We start from the raw sequence: 20171 nt of genomic DNA, 5'->3' as shown, positions 1-20171 counted from the left end.
ATGATAGTGTGTGTGAGGGTATAGTTGTATGTGTGTGAAGGTATGATAGTGTGTGTGAGAGAGTATAGTTGTATGTGTGTAAGGGTATGATAGTGTGTGTGAGAGAGTATAGTTGTATGTGTGTAAGGGTATGATAGTGTGTGTGAGAGAGTATAGTTGTATGTGTGTGAGGGTATGATAGTGTGTGTGAGAAAGTATAGTTGTATGTGTGTAAGGGTATGATAGTGTGTGTGAGAGAGTATAGTTGTATGTGTGTGAGGGTATGATAGTGTGTGTGTGAGGGTATAGTTGTATGTGTGTGAGGGTATGATAGTGTGTGTGTGAGGGTATAGTTGTATGTGTGTGAGGGTATGATAGTGTGTGTGAGAAAGTATGTATTATGGCCTCTCATAATTAACACACACACACAAACGCATACAGAAACGCGCGCGCGCGCGCACACCCTTCCTTCTAACTGAGGTAGCAGAAACACAGCTCTGTATGCAAATAGGAAACGACGAAAGAGGGCGGAGCGCCGGCATATCCACGCGCGCGCGACTCGACTCGACAGCCGCCTGTCTGTGGATGGGATCTGGGCGAGCGCGCGAGGCACCGGGCCGTGGAAGCAACGCGAGCGCGCGTGCAAGTGACTTTTCAGCAAACTTCGGTTGCACAGAGCGCAGCAAGCGAGACATGGGCGAGCTCACGAGCTCCAAACTTGACGAAATGTGACGGATTCGGGCTGTTTTGTTTGAGGTGTGTGTGTGTGTGTGTGTGTGGAGGCATGGCAGAGAGAGCGTACGTCTGAATGAACGGAGTTTTCCGACATGCCCGAGGATGTTGTGCTCATTAGGAACCGGACAGAAGCGGTGCAGGGTCGCGCGTGGGGCGCCGAGGTGTTGGCCGGAGGCGGCGGCGGGGACAGCGGCGCGCGACCTGGACCGACATGGCAAGTGGCTGTGCTCGCGAGCGTGTTGATTTTCACTAGCGTGGTGGACGTGTTGGGAAACACGCTGGTCATTGTGTCCGTGCTCAGGAACCGAAAACTGAGAAACGCAGGTGAGTGTATGAGCATGGAGGACAATGCTCAAGCGCGCGGGCGTGTTATCGTTATCTAAGTCGTCATGCATTCAAGTGTCATTGCTTTGCCGATCAACCGCGCGTCTCGTGAACAATGATTTCATTCACGTGCCCAGGCAGCAATGACTGCACACTGTTGCAGCTTTTCCGTGTCATGAAAATAAAAATGAAACGAGATGTAAATATAATGCGTATTGCAAAAAATAAACCACGTACCACGAGATTATTATTATTATTATTATTATTATTATTATTATTATTGTTGTTGTTGTTGTTGCTGCTGCTGCTGCAGCACGTGCAAACGGGTGTATGGTGCAGCCAGTGTTGGAGGTGGTGCGCGCAGGTTCTCCGGGTGGCTACGTTTTACACACACACACACACACACACCATTCCCAAGGCTGAGTACATTTATAATTGACAGTGTAAATAAATGTACGTGAATGTTGTTGCATTGTTGTATATTTTAATGTGCATCGTTATGCATGCACACGTTTTTGAATTTAAGTAGTTAATTAATATGCAGCGCTTATTTTACGTTTAATTGAAGTTTAATCCGTTCTTTGTTTAAAATAAGAGCGTGCTACTAATACATGAATAAACATCGTGGATTTGAGAGACGGCTGCATTCAGACCTTTCCCGTTTTTAACGGAGAGAAAGAGACCCGTGTCCTTTATTTTTTGGACAAATATCAAAGACTACACACTCAGAAAAAAAGGGGGTACTTAACTGAACCGCTGCTTGTCACCTTTGTGAATGATGATGATGTGTAATCTTTCCAAAGAAAGGTGCATGTAGTGTATCTTCAAAGCTTTGCTCTTAAAAACGGTCCATTTCTATGCTTTAAATCATATTAAAGGGAAAGACTAACCTTGTGTCCATGTGAAGGATGCACGCTTAAGTTACACAACATAAGGGTACCACTTCACAAAAGGTAGTACCTTTAGTACCCCCCCCCCTTTTCTTAAGAGGTCTTCTCAGGGAAGTTTACTTCCAATACAGTCTGAAAAAGAGAAAACTGAACTTCAAAGTTTTCACCTTGCTGTGATTATGAATACAGTCAAGTGTCATGGCTTAAAATACGGCTGAGTGTGTAAAATATCGTGGAAATAGATGTACGATGCAGTTGAATTATGGCTAGGATCAGGTTGAGTAAAAACCTTCACTTGATGCCAGGTTGAAATGTGAATGCAGTAGAATTATGGAGAGTGATGATAGAATGAAATTGTGTGAAAGATTTATTTAGTAAACTCAGGCGTTTTGTAAGAATCAGGTTGGATGTTTGAAAGATTTGGCATAAAATTTAATTAGGATTTTTTTTATGCCACAAAACAAAAGTTTGTGCACCCATAGTGTAAGGGTTTTTACATTGACATTTACTACTAGAATAATCATTTTCATATGAAAAAAGACTATTAAATATGAGATTGTGTTGTGAAGGTTATTTACTGCAGGAAGTTGTAATCAGCTTCACATCATCTAAATAGCTATAAATAATTTATTATTAAAAAAAACACTCAGGAAGATGAAATTGTCTTTACGGGTGCTCTATTGTTTTAAATAGTTTAAAGGATAATGTGAAAAAGTAAATGATAATGTGAAAAAGTGAGAAGAATGATATAAACCTAATAAAGAAAGTCATAATTAATTGTAAAAACACAAAATAGTAGACAAGAGAAGCAGCTCAATTAAAAAAATTATCGTTTTTCTTTTCTTTTGTAAAGTGTATAATAAAATTGGATGAAAGGAATCAGAATTTTTAGTGAAGTAATGTAAAGTGTGGAAAAGCAGGACAAAACGTTTTCATTATTATTATTATTATTATTATTATTATTAATAATCAGCATCTCCAGGATTCTCTAGAAATCTTCTTGGTTTGTTAAAATCACATGATTCTCCTCTGGGTGAAGACACATACGTCAGGACGCTATTAGAGCTGTACTCGAACATTAGACATTCTAGACGCCCGTGAATGGAAGAGCTTCAGCTGAGTGAGCGTCATGATGATGATGTCACATGACATCAACGACGGAACAAATCTGCGAGAAATCTGTGATTGTTCTGAAAAATCGCGAGCTCCTGCAGAGTTTGTGAAGCTGATTTTAGGTTCATTTCTGTGATTTCAGAAACACCAGCGTATTGGGGAAAGCAGAATTCTCTAGAACTTCTTTTTTTCACTGGGACTGACGAGCCTAGTCCAAACCTGTTCCAAAGTCAGTGCACAGGATGTGGATGTTGGTGGGGAAGAACTCGTGACCTTCATAGAGCCATAACTTCGACCCCACTGGTGATGAATTGGAACGGAGACTAAGTACCTTCTTGTCTTCAAGACTTCCTAGAAAAGTGGAGACTGGTATAGCAGTAAACCGGGGACCAATTCCATATGGTTTTATGGTTTCCAACTCATGGTATTAGAACAGCATGTATAACAAGCATCAAAGTTGTCCAGACTGTATGAAGGTGTGTGTGAAGGACCTAAAACCTAGTCTGAGCTGTAGACAGAAATCAATCTTTTCCATTCATGCTACTGTACCTTCTAAGAGTAATCTGACCTTTAAAACCTGACACAGTCCCAATCTACCATTCAAAGCGCATACTGTTCATTTAGGTAGACATTCTCAAGGTTAATTGTGTTGAAACGCAACAAAACAAAGCAATTACTGCTTGGCTTTGTAAACCCCTTAAGGATAAACAGTCTTTAAGCCGTGGTTTTGATAAGGAGGCTGACTAGCCTTTTCTGACCACCAGTGCATGTAGTCTTACTTCATACAACCTGCTTGACTCACTGGTAGCCCTAAGGTACAGTTATAGCAGGAATGGTTTCAAAGACTGTGTCTGATGTCTGAACTGGTCTGGATTTATAGTGTTTAGAGTTCTCCAGACTAAGTAATATTCCATCCTGACTGGCCTCCTCCTCCTCCTCCTCCTCATTCTTCTTCTTCTTTTTCTTGCCTCTGGGTAGATTCATATTTCACTCAATAACCTTTCACTTCTTGAATGCTCCAGTCCCTCCAAAGGCTTTGTTTTCTTCTTCCTGACAATCAACAGGATCTCAAGAACTGACATCTAAAGCCTCTATGTGAGGAAAACAGCTTCCTCAGACTGAATAAGCAGGTAGCTGATGATCTACAGGATACTGTTTGGATGCACCACATGCTTTCTCGCTATCGTTTGAATCCTTTATGGTGTGGAATCTGCTGACTGATTGAATTCCACTGTTGATTCCCGCAGGTCCGTTTCCGACTTTCTCCTTTATGAGCAACAGAGATGTAAAAACCCAACACTGTCATATCCATGAGACATCAGAGTTTTTATGTAGCTGCTGTGATCATCAACTAAAGGGGCTGCGTCTCAATCAGCTCCCTAGTTCAGTAGTCAGCGCACTGATCAAGGAGGAAACCATTTTAAAGGCTGTCTTTCACAATCTCAAATCCAGTCAGTCCACTGCATGGGAATCTGCCATGTTTGCTCCTAATAAATCCCACAATGCACTGTAAAAACCAGGCAGCATCGATGCTCACCATGTTCCTTTACTGGAAATGACGTTATATTTAACAAAGCCTCTCAGCTAGAAAAATATGGCAGAAGAACCAAACTTCGTCAACAAGTCGCTTGTTAGCATTGTTGTAGCTCTCAAACTGACTCCTGATTTATACGTTAGTGATTTTTTAAATCTTCATTTGACAGACTACACAGTATATGGTTTGTTAGTCTGACAGCTTTTAAGTGTTTTTTTTAAGTCCACTTGCTAGCCTACGATCCTTACTGAAGCACCATGACAAAAACGTGTGATTTATACATTTATATAACATATAAAATTTTATTTGATATGATTGGGTTTTTATATACTGAGTCACTACAGAGCTGACTGAGATACAGCCAGGATCTTGTTCGAACAGCACATCCACTAGGAGTCTCATAATATCAGTAGAAATGGTGCAAATCCGGTCGCTTCATATATGGTAAGCCAGCTCTTGCTAGATATTAAGGCCAGTGAACACAGCATATTGCTGAGAGTTGTAGGTTGTGTATTCCATATCTATGGCCATTGGCTTATTTCCTGAATACTGTTTTCAGCACACCACCAATGAAATCTCCAAACAACCCCAGGGATGCAGATGGTTCAGGTTCAGCAACACAATACATTAATGATTATTGTACTTGTTCCATCTTATGTAGATAAAAATCCTGGAAAATCAAGCATTCATACCTGTCCTTGAGGTCCCATGAGGTCAAGATTCCTTCTCATATGAAGGGTGGATTTTTGTTTTTATTCTTTATTTTTTTTTGTTACAAAAGGAATCAGGAATCAGTCCCTCCAGTCCCTTCACTGAGATTCTTTCTTCTTGATGTTGCTGTGGCTGTTTTGGGTTCTTTTTTTTTCAAAATCTGTTAGGTTCATTCAACACACGCTTGATGGGTTTAGTGAAGTCGCATGCTGAAATCTGCATAAAGTTGTTTTGGAAAAGTGTGAACTCCTCAGAATTTCATGGAATTTGCTCGATTTTCGTTTAATTCTCGAGGGACTGAGAATAATTTCGGGGTCATGTCCTTGTTTCTGACTGTGCTGGAGTTCTTTTAGAGCAAACATCAGGAGGTTTTTTTCAGGCTGTTGAGTGGACAAATTGCACTGCTTGTGATTCTGCTGCCACTTTTCCAGCAATCAAGGGCTTTGTAGGGAACCTGGCCCACCTCAGCACTGGCATCATTTGAAGCTTTTTTTTTTTTTTCCAGACTTCACTTCACAACGTGATAACCTGTGTGTCAGGTGGTGAAAGATTTAGTGTTTTGCTCCTAACGGCACGGTGATATTTTTCTGGCTGAGCCACACAGCCTGTGTTTCTTCATCTCCCCTCCTGGTCAGGACCCATCAATATTTCAAGGACAGAGCAGTTTATCCCGTACACCATAAGGATCATAAGTTCAGGCGTGTTTTTTTTTCTCTTCTTCTTCTTCTGATCTAGAAGCTCTTTTCTTTAGATAGTACATTTATGATGACAGGAACATAAAATACATTTATAGCTTTGATTCTTATTGACTTCAACACTGCCTGAACATCTTTCTGTTAAAGGTTTGCTTCTCTTCAACCACACATTCTCTTCTGAATGTGATCTTATTAGTTTAATGGCTACTGCAACTGTGTGTGTGTGTGTGTATGTGTGTGTTCAGACTGCTGGTTATATGTAGACACTTTCTGTATCTTTCTCCAGCAGGCAAAAAATAAATAAAAGCTCTGGGAAGTCCCCTTGAACTGCTGAAGGATGCTGACGTTAAGCCCCCTGAAGGATCCGGGTCACGGCACCAGCATTAGTCAGAAAGGGATGGCAGTGATGACTCTGCTTTATGTAGTGACTTGAGTGGATTTATTGTAATCTATACACAAGAATAAAACTTGACCTTGTGTGTTATATAATAGGAAGTGGACAACTGGATTATTGTGCGTTTTTTTGTTTTGGTGCAGTTTGGTGTCGTTCCAGACCCTGTTTCGCATAATGAAGTATGATCATGTAGATCCACTAAAATGTGTTGCATTTGATCGACTTGTTAGATATATCAGGCTTGTAGCTCCTGTGCAAAATTACTGGTGTGTGTGTGTGTGTGTATGTAAGTGTGTGAAAAATGGCCAATCTTTCACCATGAAAGTAGTGTGTGTGTGTGTGTGATCAATATGAAAGACATTGCTTGGTGAAGTTCTTCATTCTCTTTTTTTTAATTTTTACTTTCTCTTTTTTTTCACACACACACACACACACACACTACTTTCATGTTTTTTTAGCTGTATGATTTGGTTAGCGCGATTATGGCAGATGGTTAAGGTGGTTACGGACCATATTTCTGCCATAATCACCTTATCGTTATTATTGAAGAAAACGTGGGATTATAGCTGGGATTGGATTGGATTATAGGTAAACTCAAGTGGATAGCTGCCATGTTGTTTCTGTTTAAAGATGATATACTATATGGACAACAGTGTGTGCACCCCTGACCACTCCACATATATGTGGTTCTGTTGGCAAAAAATTGGAAGTATGGTATTGTCTAGAATGTGCTGGAGTGTTACAGATTCCCTACACAGCACGACAATGCCCCTGAATATAAAACAGCTTCATGAAAACATGGTGCTGAGGTTAGGGTTGGAGTTGAAGAACCTGAGTGTCCTGCACAGAACCCTGACTCAACCCCACTGAACACCTTTGGGATGAACTGGAACTGGAGTCTCCTCAACATCCCAAAATCAGAGTCTGATCTCACTAATGATCTTGTAGATGAATGAACACAAATCCTAGAAATCTGTAATGGAATACATTCTGTATAGGAGCGCATACTTTTGGAAATTCCATAAATCACAGAAATCACAGACTTGTTCAGGCTTTAAGGGATGATATTTATAAGTAAATCTGATTTTATTAAATCACATATGCAAACCTTTATGAAATTATGGCTAACGTAAAGTGGAATTATCGGTAGAGGCAGAAATAAGAAATGAGAACATAATAAAGTTCTTATTAATAGTGTATTTTTATAATTGGATTTGATTGGTGGAAGAATTGAGTGGATTTATGCCCTCAATAAGTGTGTGTGTGTGTGTGTGTGTGTTGGGACTGCTGACTCTATAGTTTATAGCTCTTGCACTGTCTCTTCTAATGGCCTGGCTGAAGACGTGACAAACCTAATCCGTTTTGTCTGCAGTGTGTTGTGCTAGAGTGATCTGCTGCTTTGACATCTTGATTATTTTTTTGTGTCTTTCTCCAGCAGGCCAAATATAAGCCAAAAAAAAAACACAAGTTAGCAAAGTAAGCTCAGGCTCGTCCTTGTGAACTTTTGAAGGATGCGGTCCGGGTCACGGCACCAGCGTAGGTCCTAATGGGGAGGTCGTGATGCCGCTGCTCTGTGTAACGACTCAAGTGGATTCATATTAGAGATAATTATAGTATTAAGTTTAGTAAGATTATGATACGTTATAGAGCGTGCCCGGAAACCAGTGGGAATACACTCTGTTCTGTAGAAAAGCTGATACAACTGAGTATAATGTTGGTAAAGTAATTGATTATGAAGAAAGTGGGGAAATTTTAATGGGATGTTGATGGGGGAAAATGGGAGATTTATGGCATCAATTTGGTGTAATTACACAGACAGTTGGGAATTATGGATACAATTTGTTGGAATTATGGATAAAATTGACTGAAATTATAGGTACAATTGGGTGGGATTATGGAGACAGTTGGGTGGAATTGGGGATACAATTTGGTGGAATTACAGAGAGTTGGGTGGAATTATGAGTACAACTGTATAGAAATTATGGATGAAATTCAGTAGAATGTTTCATCAAGATCGGATGAAATTATGGGGAAAAAGTTGGCGGAATTCTGAGAAAAGCTGAGTGAAAGTGTATAAGTAAACCTAGGTGGAGTTTTGAGACCAGTTGGGAGGAATTATGGGTAAAATTATTCAACATTAGGAGTAGAAAGCGGAAATATTCTGTAAGTAAATTTGCATGGAATTATGGGTAAAATGATGAATACCCTCAGCTTGATTTATGACAAAATTTTCTTGGAGCAGTTCCAGGCGATTAAAAAGGACCCAATGTTCAATTTTGGCAGCAGCGACTTCCTTTTATTTTAAAGTCAATTACAGAGATGGAATCACAAGGAAAAGCAGGTGGAATCATGGGTAATTGTGCACCTGATGGTAAAATGCTAGAGTCTGTATAGAGAAGAAGAACAGCGCTGTCATCTTCTTCCATTTATTATGTACAGGATTAGGGGGGGAATAGAGTGGGATTGTGGGTAAAATCAGGGCATTTATGCTTTGATGTTTAAGAAGGTCAGGCAGAGAAGGGGGGGGGGATGAGAGACATAGAGAGAGAGGCGCAATCCTGAGTATAGTCTGACAAATAAAGCATAAGGATTTTACATTATGAGGCATGAGAGAGAGAAAGAGAGAGAGAGTCATTTGCCTTTGATTTACACTTTGATTCATCTGATCCTCTTACAGCTGCTCTGCTCATCCATCATATTCCTCTTCATTTGTGTAAAAGAGAGAGGGTGAAGGTGTGTGTGTGTGTGTGTGGCATTTCATCTAAAAATGTGATGACAAGCCCATGTAAACTCTGACTCATCATTCTCCTCCATCATACTTTCTTCTCGTTTTGTAAACATGAATGATACTTATTTTCTGTGTGTGTGTGTGTGTGTGTGTGTGTGCGTGTGTGTTAGGGTTTTTTTCCCCCACAAGGTGACTTTCAGTGTCTTGTTAATGCAGAGTGATGAGTTTGCAAACGTTACATTTTATTGAGCACACAGCACATGTTGAACAGTGTGTGTGTGTGTGTTTGGGATTCATATTTGTTGATACTAACTCAAAAATAACAATAATACTAACAGCAATAATGTTTCAATAACGTTTTATGAATGCAATGAGGGCAAATAAACGTGTACCTGATTGTATTTATTTAATATACACTATTAGTGTGTGTATCAAAATTTCAAATTTGTGTAGGAAAGACACAAAACATGTTTGATTTTCATTTTACAAATATGAACAAAAATGATGTATGACTTATAAATGAAAAAAAAGTGAAGATTTTTTTTTTCATTAAAAATTAAATTGATAAGAGGGAAAAAAATTTGACCCCAAATGATCACAATTTCTACATTGTTTCCAAGTTGTTCTTGTTGTTGTTGATTATAGCTGTTGTTGAAAAAGTGAAGAAATTTACATTTTTTTAAAGAATTTTTAAAAAGGAAAAATTATTTTAATGAAACTGATCTTTTTTAAAAATTAAACTGATAGGAGGAAAAAAAATGTATTTGGCAACCACAAATGATCACCATTTCTACTTTGTTGCAGCCTTGTTGTTATTGATTTCAGGCATCTACAGTAAGAAGTAATCCACTTTTTTGCACATTGTGGATTTCTGTTCATTCCTTTCGGCTTTAATCCCCTGAGCTTATCTTTACGACATTTAACAGACCCCCTTACATCTTATTTCTTACACAACCAAACAGCTGAAGGTGAAGGGTCTTCATCAAGGACCCAGGGGTAGCAGTCGTGTGATTTGAACACACACTCTTCTGATTCATAGCCCAATAATCATCCTCATCCCTGAGCTACTACTCCCCAGAGTTCCTCAGCATCCTTTTATACATTTATTCTGACAAGTCTGTTATGTTTCTGCATTTAAATTCTTGGAGATGTCCTTCGATGTTTTTGATCACGATGCTCCCACCACCATGCTTCACTCTGGGTTTGGTGTTCTGAGGATTGTACGCTTAATTCACAAGACAAGCTGAATTCTTTTTTTTTCTTTTGCCTGACAGTATTAAAAGAGTTTTGATTGGTTGAAATGCTTTTAATAATGTTTCATTAGCATTTTTGTTGGTGTAACATTAGTCTGACGATTCATTGTTGTTGGAAATTTTCCACCCGTGTTTTATCGAAACCGATGCACACACAGCGATGTTATAAGGTCTTAATGATGCCTCTGTAACTTTTTTTTTTTTCATTTTATTGTTGTTTAATAAAATTGTCCCTGATAACGTCATCGAGCTCCTTCATCACATTCACTAGAATTGTGTGAAATTTCCTCAACCAGGGGCAACAACTTTCCAAAAAAAAATCAAGAAGAATGTTTATTACATTAAAATAAAAGCATTATGTGTTTAAAAACGAAGCATAAAAAGCAATCAATGAAACGACATCAGTATTTGGTGTGATGATCTACTTACTTTCTTTGATCTTTTGTGTGTGAGGGGTCACCGCCGTGGACCAACTGGTCCACACAACAACTTGGCACAGGGTTTATGCCTTATGCCCTCCAGGTTTTGGACCGGCACTGCATCCAGTGGCTGGGTTTGGGCACTGGCTGGGAATTGAACCCAGGCCTTCTGCATAGTAGGCTAGAAACCCCTACCACTGAGCCACCAGTGCCCATATTATAACCATTTGCTAAAAGGTAAAATTTGTACAGTTTTATAAGGAAATCTGTGGCTAATGTTCTTCTGGAGACTTGATTGTCTTTATTTTTTGCAGTAAAACTCTTTCATGTTTTCCTATAATGTTTCAATTTTTGCTAGAATATCTAAGTAGTGAGCTAATAAGGTAGTAATCATAAAATAAAAATCTACAACATAGTCTGGACAAAGAAAGCATGTGTGTGAGTGTGTGTGTGTGTGTGTGTATGATCCCCAGACATACTCTATAATCCTAAGTCAGCTCGTGATCGAATTTCACTGACATTGTAGCATCATTAGAATCATTCACCTCTCCGAAGTGCCCTAATATTTCATCCAAAGACCCTGAACGTTTTTTGGTGAAAAACTTTGCTTGAATTGGCGAAGCACAGGATTCTTTTAAGCTCCTCCTCCGAAGAGGGCTTTTGGCTGAACGCATGTGGTCACACGAACCTGCAGAAAATTAGCTTTTGTATTTTAAAATCACAGGCTAGTCCGAATTAAAAAAAGCCTTGAATCTCGAATGTGTGAGTGTAGTGTGTGTGGGATACGAAAGGGGTCAGAAGGTTACAGGTAATAATATAGCGCTAAAGAAAGCTCTAATGTTCATGTTGTGCTGTAATGGCACAGATAATGCGATCTGAAAAAAGCTACCAAAGGATTGTTTAATTAGATTATCTGCGTTCTGATCAGACTTTGTTTTTACCCCGCTAACTAAATGACACTAGCTAATTAGAGCGAAGGAAATTGAGAGTGTAAATCTCAAAGGAAATCACTTAAGCTTCATCTTTCTTGCTGCCAAACCCGTGTGTGTTCCTGTTGATGAATCTGCTCCTGCTACACCGTTCTGTGTTTTTTTTTAGTTTTTATTTTTTTCTCCATCAAGTTTACACGCTCGAGACATAAATTTGCATTCCCAAGTTGACAAGTGTGTATTAGGAACAGACTTGGAATGTGTGTGTGTGTGAGTGTGCGTTTGTGTGTGAATTCATTAGCAGAGCAAGAAAGCATCCCTTTGTCTCAGGTCATTAATGATTTAATTAGGAAATAAGGTTTAATTACAATGTACGTGTGTGTGTGTGTGTGCATGCGTGTGTGTGTGTGTCCATGTGTAAGGGTGTGTGTGTCTGTGTGTGTAGGGGTGCTTGAGTTGATTTCTCTTGTACTGAATTCTGTGTTGAACTCTGTCTGAACTTATCAGTCTTGTTTACACACACACACACACACAAACTTGGGTTATGTATACCCTATATGGGGATCTACACCGTTGCTTGATCACACACACATAGGGTTTGATCATTGCTCTCATAGAAATATACGATTCCAAGCAGCTGCAAGTGGCGTGTGTTGTTGAATGGGTTAAAGAAGTAAATAACTACAGCGAGAGTTCATCATTCATCTTGATGTATAAATGTTTAAAATCAAAGCTTGAAAAACATCTACTTTAATTTTACACAGGGCCCGGGGAGCAGTGTGCAGCTGTAGCACAAGAAATTGATTATTTACATGACAAACCTAAGAAATTCTAAAGATTTGAAAAAAATGAGAAATCAGCATTTTATAACAAAAGTCAACCTATTTTTTTAAACTTAAAAATCAACTTTAAAAGGGAGGCAAATAAAAAGTCAACTTTTTAAAATGTCAGCATTCAAAACATTTACAGCAACGTTTCTTTTTGTAAATTATTGTAAAAGTCATCTAAAGACAGAATCAACTTTGCATAAAAAGTAAAACAAAATAAAAAAGAAGTTGACTTTAAATAGAAATCAACTTTAAATGTAAACAAAAAAAAATACTTGAAATAGAAATGAACTTTGAAAATTAAATTAAATTAAATAAATAATAGTCAGATGTAGCATAATAATAATAATAAAATAAAAATCAACTAAAACAGAAATCATCTTTAAGTAATTTAGTCAAATTTTAGACAGAAATCAACTTTAAAGTCAACTTTAAAAACCACAAGTTAGCTTTTCATTAGTCCATTTTTAAAAGAAATCAACTTTCTAAAAATAGAAATTAGCTTTTAAAAAAAGAAATTTGATAAAATGTCAACTTTAAGTGAAAATCATTTAGCATTAAATAAACAAGTGACCTAAAGTAATACAGAATTTTTACCTCAGAGACTCACTGAACATGATGGAAATGTTCATGATGGAAATATATCAAATAAAATAAAATAATAGTGTTCTATTTTGGCTAGGAAGCTACTAAACACAGTGTTCAGATTCCACACGTAAGCAATTATTTGGCTAATGATCCAGAATTAGCTATTTCTTGCTGTATTGGTATAATAAGAGATCGCTAGAAAGCTAGCTAATATTCGGATAAACAATTGTAGTGTTCGTACCAGTGCATGAGTTTGTGTTAGATTTAATGCTGTATATCTTTGTGTGTGTGTGTGTTACAGGTAACGCGTTTGTGGTGAGCTTGGCATTAGCAGACCTGTTGGTGGTGTGTTACCCATACCCTCTGGTCCTTCATGCTCTGCTGCATTCCAGTTGGCTGCCTGGCGAGACAGAGTGTAAAGTTAGCGGCTTCATCATGGGCGCCAGCGTTATTGGCTCCGTCTTCAACATCACAGCTATCGCTCTCAACCGCTACTGCTTCATCTGCCATGCGCGCACTTATAGCAAAGTGTATGGCCGTGGCGGCACGCTAGCTCTAATCACACTGGTGTGGGCTCTAACGGGCGTCGCCATACTGCCCAATCTCGCACTGGGGTCACTGACCTATGATCCTCGTGTGTATTCTTGCACTTTTAGCCAAACTGCAAGTGCCGGTTACACCTTCGCCGTGGTTTTCATTCACTTCCTGTTTCCCATTGCCATTGTAACATTCTGCTATGCACGAATTTGGATTCTAGTGCTAAACGTCAGGCGCCGGGTGGCTAGCGACACGAGGCCCCGCCTCCGACCAAGTGAGGTTCGCCATTTCCTCACCATGTTCGTCGTCTTTGTGCTGTTCGCCGTCTGTTGGGCGCCACTCAATCTGATTGGCCTAGCTGTCGCAATGGACCCGCCCAAAGTGGCGCCACTGGTTCCCGATTGGCTCTTTGTGGTCAGTTATTTTATGGCGTATTTTAACTCGTGCCTCAATGCCGTTGTATACGGGCTGCTCAATCAAAACTTCCGCCGTGAGTACCGCTGCATCCTGATGTCAATCTGCAAGCCCCGCCTCTTTCTGCAGGAAACATCGAGGGGTGGAACAGAACGAAGTAACAAGCAATCACAGGTTAACAACAACAACGAGCAGGCAAAAGCCGAGACTATTTAATGAGACAGAAATATCAGGACAATCCATCCAGATGAAAAGGACACGGGGGAAATCTTGACAAGTTCCAGTAAGATGATACATGTTAGCAATACAGCATTAAACTTTTCCAGTAATTCTCCAGCGGAACATGGACACAGCGAGACAGGGGGACCGGGAGTTAGCAACTCTTTTCTAATAATATTAACAAATTAACAACACTGAGCCAATTTTTAAATAAACTAGCCTCAGTTAAAGAAAGAAAAAATAACAATAATTAAACCCTCATGTTACAAATAGCTTCAAACTTTCTTATGCTAACATTTTACAAATGATTCTTTGCACTAATAATAAAATATTACACACCAAGCCAAAACAAATTGCTCATAATAGACAGAATTTAACACACACACAGTGTTTCAACATTACAACACACTAGCAAATTAGCAGCTTTTAGCTATAAACTTGACCAATTCAAAACAAGTAGCTCAACTGATTGAGATTTCGGAAGTTAATAGCTAATTTGAAATGTAGCATCTTAAAAGGAAAATTTCAGCTAAGACAAATGAACTTGCCAGACAAGGATTCGAGTTTAAAGACATCAGCCTTGTTGATTGAACTTTTAGTAAAGTAGCATGTAGCTAAAAGCTACAAAAAGCTAAATAATAATAATTGCATACATGGGGCACTGTTTTAACCCTTCAGCAACATTTTAATGATATTCACCCCAGGGATCCAATCAACTTGTATGTCTACTGCAGCATTAGCACTTTGGCTAGTGAGGAATACTAACATTACCACACACAACATTAGCAATTCCACCCACCTCAACGATAGACTGTTTAGCTGTTTGGTTACCTGAGAGCATTCTGTTAAAAAGACAGAAAATTCAACCAAAATTCAAATATAGCTTAACAATAACAGTTATGATAACAGGAAAAAATATTTTTCTCTATTTAAATACAACATCTAACAAAAGAGCATCAACAGTGCTATGCTAACAGGTACAATATTAGCTATAACGCCTTAGTGCCAATCCCACTTATTAAATTTAGCGACAATTTAACTCCAAATTAAAAACATCAGAAGGTGAAAATTTCAGCTCCTCTAATCCAACAAACCCATTTAAAACAACTTCACATTGTATTCGTAGCTGCAAAGTTCTTCTGAACAGCACACAATGCGTTTGCAAAGTAAAAACTGAGAGAAACTTTTTAACCTTCGCAGTAACTAAAACGAACCAAAGGCAGTTAGCGATTCTGAAACATTACTTGCACTGTTTGCCAAGAGGATGTGTAAAACACTCTGTTAGCATCGCACAATTGTGGTTTATTTTTTAATTGAACTGATTTAGGTTTATGAGTAAGGAAAAGAAAAAGGAGTGAATTGATTCCCAACTCTACATTATAGATGTCATTTTTCTACAGCAGCTGCACTTTACAGGCCAAACAGGACTCTTAAAAGCCTTCATTTCATGAGCATTTTCATGTCCTCTGAATCACGACCTTTTTCCTTGTTACTGTTTGCGCAGTAAATAAATTTTAAGGAACTTAAAGACTACATTAAACTCGAAATCACATAGCCTCCCAAAGCGTCCAATTATTGTTGTCCAATAATTGTTGTATTTGTTTCTTTATTGTGCGCGAACGCTAGAGTAATGGATCTCCAGGCGCAAGGCATTAACTTTTAACAAGCTCAATCGCTGGAACATCAAACCCTTTTATACAGCATCGGACATACAGAGCAACACGTTGTTGCAATTTATTTAGCAACTGATATAAGTGACTATTTTAAGTAACTCAGTTGATTGAGATTTCTCAATTTAATTGCTAATTTGAAGCTTTTTAGAATTAGCTAATGAAATGAACTCAAGTTTAAAGGCTTCATTCATTCAAGCTTTTAGTAAAGTTGGGTGGAAATGAATTTGTTGCATTTTTGCACCCCATGTTGCTTTAAAATCCAGCTACTTTATTTTGCCCTAATGCTAAGGAGATTGTGTTGTAGGTAAACGCACTCCTGGCACTGCTTTTAATGTTTTAAAAATTTTAATGATATTCACACCCCCCAGGGATCCAATCATTTTTTATGACTTCTGCAGCATTAGCATTTTGTTTAGCAAGTAAATGAAAGAGAAATTCAACAAGTTTATTGGCATTCCTTCCACACAACGTCCTTCTGTATTTCCTAGCTGAATTTCTCTCCGAGTGCTCTGTAGAGCTGAACTCAGCATGTGCCCTGTGTTAGCACCATTTCTGTAACATTTGCTTAAAATTTCTAGCTAGAAAGAAATCCAAACTGATAAACTCATTTTTCCATAAAACCTCAAACCCCAAGTTGAGATCATGTATCAAACAGCGCTTTAGAGAATGGGTCATGAAAGAAATAGTGCTAAACTACTAAAAGTGAGACAAATAGTTTAATTCTGCTAATCATAATTGCACACAAAACGTTAATAGCCAAAAAAAAACAGCTAAAATTAGTCAAAGATTTCTATGCTAGTAAACTAAGTTTGAAATGTTCAGGATTGCAATTCCATTTATCTAAAACTTTTGATTTAAAATGTCTGTAACCTGTGTGTGTGTGTGTATGTACTATGTGTTCACAAAGACTTTGAACTGTGAGCTCTTAACTCTATGTAAATGTGCCTGATGTTAAAAAAGCCTCAAACACGTCACATCTGCAAAGCAAATTTCATAAATGCCTCAAATTTACTAAGTTATATTTATTTAAGCCTCAAAGTCAAACCAGTGAAACTGTGTTAAAACCTGCACAACAGTGTGGACGATGTAGATACACTGTTAAGACTGAACTCAGTGAAGTGTTTATATAATTATATCAAATAATTCAATTTTAATGAACCAATGAAATATGTTGTTCAAGTGATGTATACTTATATGTTGTTTTGATAAAAGTATTGAATGGATTCTTGATCAGAAAACAGCCCTGATATGACGCTAATATTAAGTCATACCTATGTTGTTTGCTTTTTCTAGCATAAACGTAGCATTTAAATGTCTAAAGAAAGGTCAATTTATATGCTACTTGTGTTCCAGTGAAAACTCAAGTTATTGATCGAATAGAAGTTATGTTGTTAGAAATGGTAGGCTTTGATTAACATAAATTTCCCAACAAGGTGCCATAAAAAAATAACTGTATGTTGAAGTTTGCTAAAATTCTACATTTAGAGTTTTACAACTCCCAGCTTGGTGTTTCAATACTTTTTTTCCCCCTCATGAACCTACCCTGACCTCTCAGAAGTAAATAGTTGCTTCATACAGTTGTTAACTTTATGGTCAGTTTCTATTAGTAAGTTAGTGGGTTTGAGATATTCATTCATTTTGGATCTTAGCAAAAGTCAAAAATTTTACACTTAGAAACACACCAAATTTGTTTACTAAAGAAATTGTCAGTTTAATTTCAATGATGTCAATCAATGTTATATATTTGTCGCGATTGTGTAAATGAGGGGAAGCTGATGAGGGTGTATTGGAACACTTAGTAAAAAAATAAAAATAAAAAAGTTCCTCAAATACATTGGGAACGTGTATAAAGTGAAGCCTGAATTTAAAAGCACAAGGAGACTGATGTTAGGAAACTTTCTTCAGTTTACAACTCTAAAGAATATCTTAGTAACAACATTTTTGTCACACAGTGTGTAAGTCTATGCATTAAACTCATCTCACCATCCGTCAAGATGGTAACTGATTATCGTAGTATCTTAGTACCTTAAGCAAGTATCCTCGTATTCTAATGTGTATGGAATCGAAAGTATTTTTTAACTGTGTTATGATTCTTTGCAATGTTGTAGCAATACTTTGAGAGTATTTTAATAAATGCTAATAATGCTCAATAAGGCTTGGGTAAAGCATTATGGTGGGTGACATAACAGCGACATACAAAAAACATCACTCTTTTAAATGTTTTCATTATTTTATTTGAATTTTTTTATTAAAATCAAGCAAAAGTGTTTATATTGAGTAATATATATCTCATTTTAAAAAATACATATAAGAAAAAATTCTTATCAAATACGGTTTTTACTGTGTCATCCCAAAATTATAGTACTTTGTCACATTATAAAAGTTTGTAAAAAAAAAAAAAATTAATAAATAAATAAATAAAAAATCACTACGAATTATATGTGCAGTTATGAATTGTCTACTTCTATGTTAGTATATCTTATGCAAGTATCTTAGTAACATTGACGTACAATCTGTGACATGGTGAGATTGAGTTTTATTCTTCTCTTAGTATTTAAAACCTGCTTTCAGGATTGTTTATAACTGTGCACTCTCTCAGCTTAGTAACACGGACAAGGTTCTTACCGTAAATATTCCATTGCTATGTCAATTTTATGTTTCATTTGTTGAATGAAGGTAACTATTGTAATTAAGCTACACTGATCATCCTGGATCCTTTGAGTAAAAAAAGTTTTGAATAATTTCGACTAGTCAGGGTTATTTTTTTATTATTATTTTTGTTGTTGTTTTAACATATATGGTTGTTTGTTGTTTCTCAAATTTGTTTGAGCACAAATATGTAGTGCAATATTATGGATTTTTCGCAACTAATGCACTTTTATGACTTATGTTTAGTTGTCTAAATTCAGTTTGGTACCAAATTTTGTTCAATCCTGCCCCAACACAAGGATTTTTTAACTTTATTTTCGTTATCAGAAGTTACCCAAATACTTAAATCATCACCACAGGACATGCCATAGGGCTAATCATGAATATAGCTAGCTTCTTAACTTTTTTTATCCTAGCGTTAGTCCCATGCAATGGCAGGGTCCACTGTTTGTAGCGGATCATTCAATCCGCATGATTTGGCACAGGTTTTATGCCAGATGCCCTTCCTATCACAACCCTCCCATTTTTATCCGGGATTGGGACCGGCACTGAGAGTTAACTCTTCAGTGGCTGGGGTGGCGCCCTGCCCAGGAATCGAACCCGGGCCATGGCAATGAGAGTGCGGGAGCCTGCCCCTGGACCACAAGGGGGCTGAGCTAGCTTCTTAATAACCACTTAAACTTCTCCCAAAAACTCATTCATAGCTACTTTTACTTAGCTCAAGGTGATCTAGCTGTAGATCATCTTGGAAAAGTCATTTATTTCTCTAATCATAACTAATTTAGTATACATAAAAATGGTGCCACATTGTATCTTTTTAGACTGAAACAAAATATGGAAAAAAAATAACCTAAGAACATAATATCAAGGTTCTGTTTCTTTTTATGGGTCTAAATTCAATCATAATGAATTAAATCCTGGGATCAACAACAAATATTCTTTTATTTTCTGGAGTTGAGTCTTTTATATTATATTTTGCTGATTATTCATTTACTGACACCTGTAATGTTTGTATTTTTTGTGTTTACACATCCAAACTCAGTACTTGTCAAAGTACGCTTAACTTAGTAACGAACATTTTCTCATGGTGGTGTGTTGTTGACTTCAATATATCAAAGTTTTCTTTGAAAATTTCACGGTTCAGTACAGTTCAGGTGATAATGTTACAAAGCCAAACACTTGTGCTGTCATACTGCAAAAAAAAGACTGTGCATGAACCTTTTTTATTTAAAGAACACATTATGTATAATGCAGGACTAAAGGATTGTAGGAGTGAGCAGTGAGGCTGCATGCTGCGACTGATATATGACAACAGGAACAAAACATGTATGTTGTATTGCTGTGAATTATTCTGAGTGATTGAAGTGTTTAATTTTACACATCAATAAATTATATATTTAGAAGATCGGACTCTCTGGTTGTTGTTCCATGCACCAGAGTTGGTGTTAAATTGTTAACACAGAAAACAAATAAAAGAGAAAATCTCTGTAACACTGCAAATTCAAAATTTCTGCATGGATTGGTGGTGAATTTAATAAAATATCTATTGAAAAAGGTAAA

The 20171-nt window shown here is 37.5% G+C and overlaps 1 protein-coding gene and 1 non-coding gene across 2 annotated transcripts; one reads left to right on the top strand and one right to left on the bottom strand.

Moving 5' to 3' along the window:
• Positions 1–543: 543 nt before the first annotated feature.
• Positions 544–18255, top strand: mtnr1ba (melatonin receptor type 1Ba). Its single transcript, XM_058413089.1, has 2 exons — positions 544–1038; positions 13421–18255. Exons 1-2 carry the CDS (start codon positions 807–809, stop codon positions 14284–14286), a joined length of 1098 nt encoding a protein of 365 aa, XP_058269072.1. The 5' UTR covers positions 544–806; the 3' UTR covers positions 14287–18255.
• Positions 10915–10987, bottom strand: trnas-acu (transfer RNA serine (anticodon ACU)). The gene has a single exon. It is a non-coding gene; the product is annotated as a tRNA-Ser (tRNA).
• Positions 18256–20171: the final 1916 nt, after the last annotated feature.

This window comes from Hemibagrus wyckioides, linkage group LG17 (assembly GCF_019097595.1).
Source record: "Hemibagrus wyckioides isolate EC202008001 linkage group LG17, SWU_Hwy_1.0, whole genome shotgun sequence".
NCBI classification, from domain to species: domain Eukaryota; kingdom Metazoa; phylum Chordata; class Actinopteri; order Siluriformes; family Bagridae; genus Hemibagrus; species Hemibagrus wyckioides.
The sequence above is the reverse complement of the archived record's forward strand: the minus strand, read 5'-3'. Positions and strand labels throughout refer to the sequence as shown.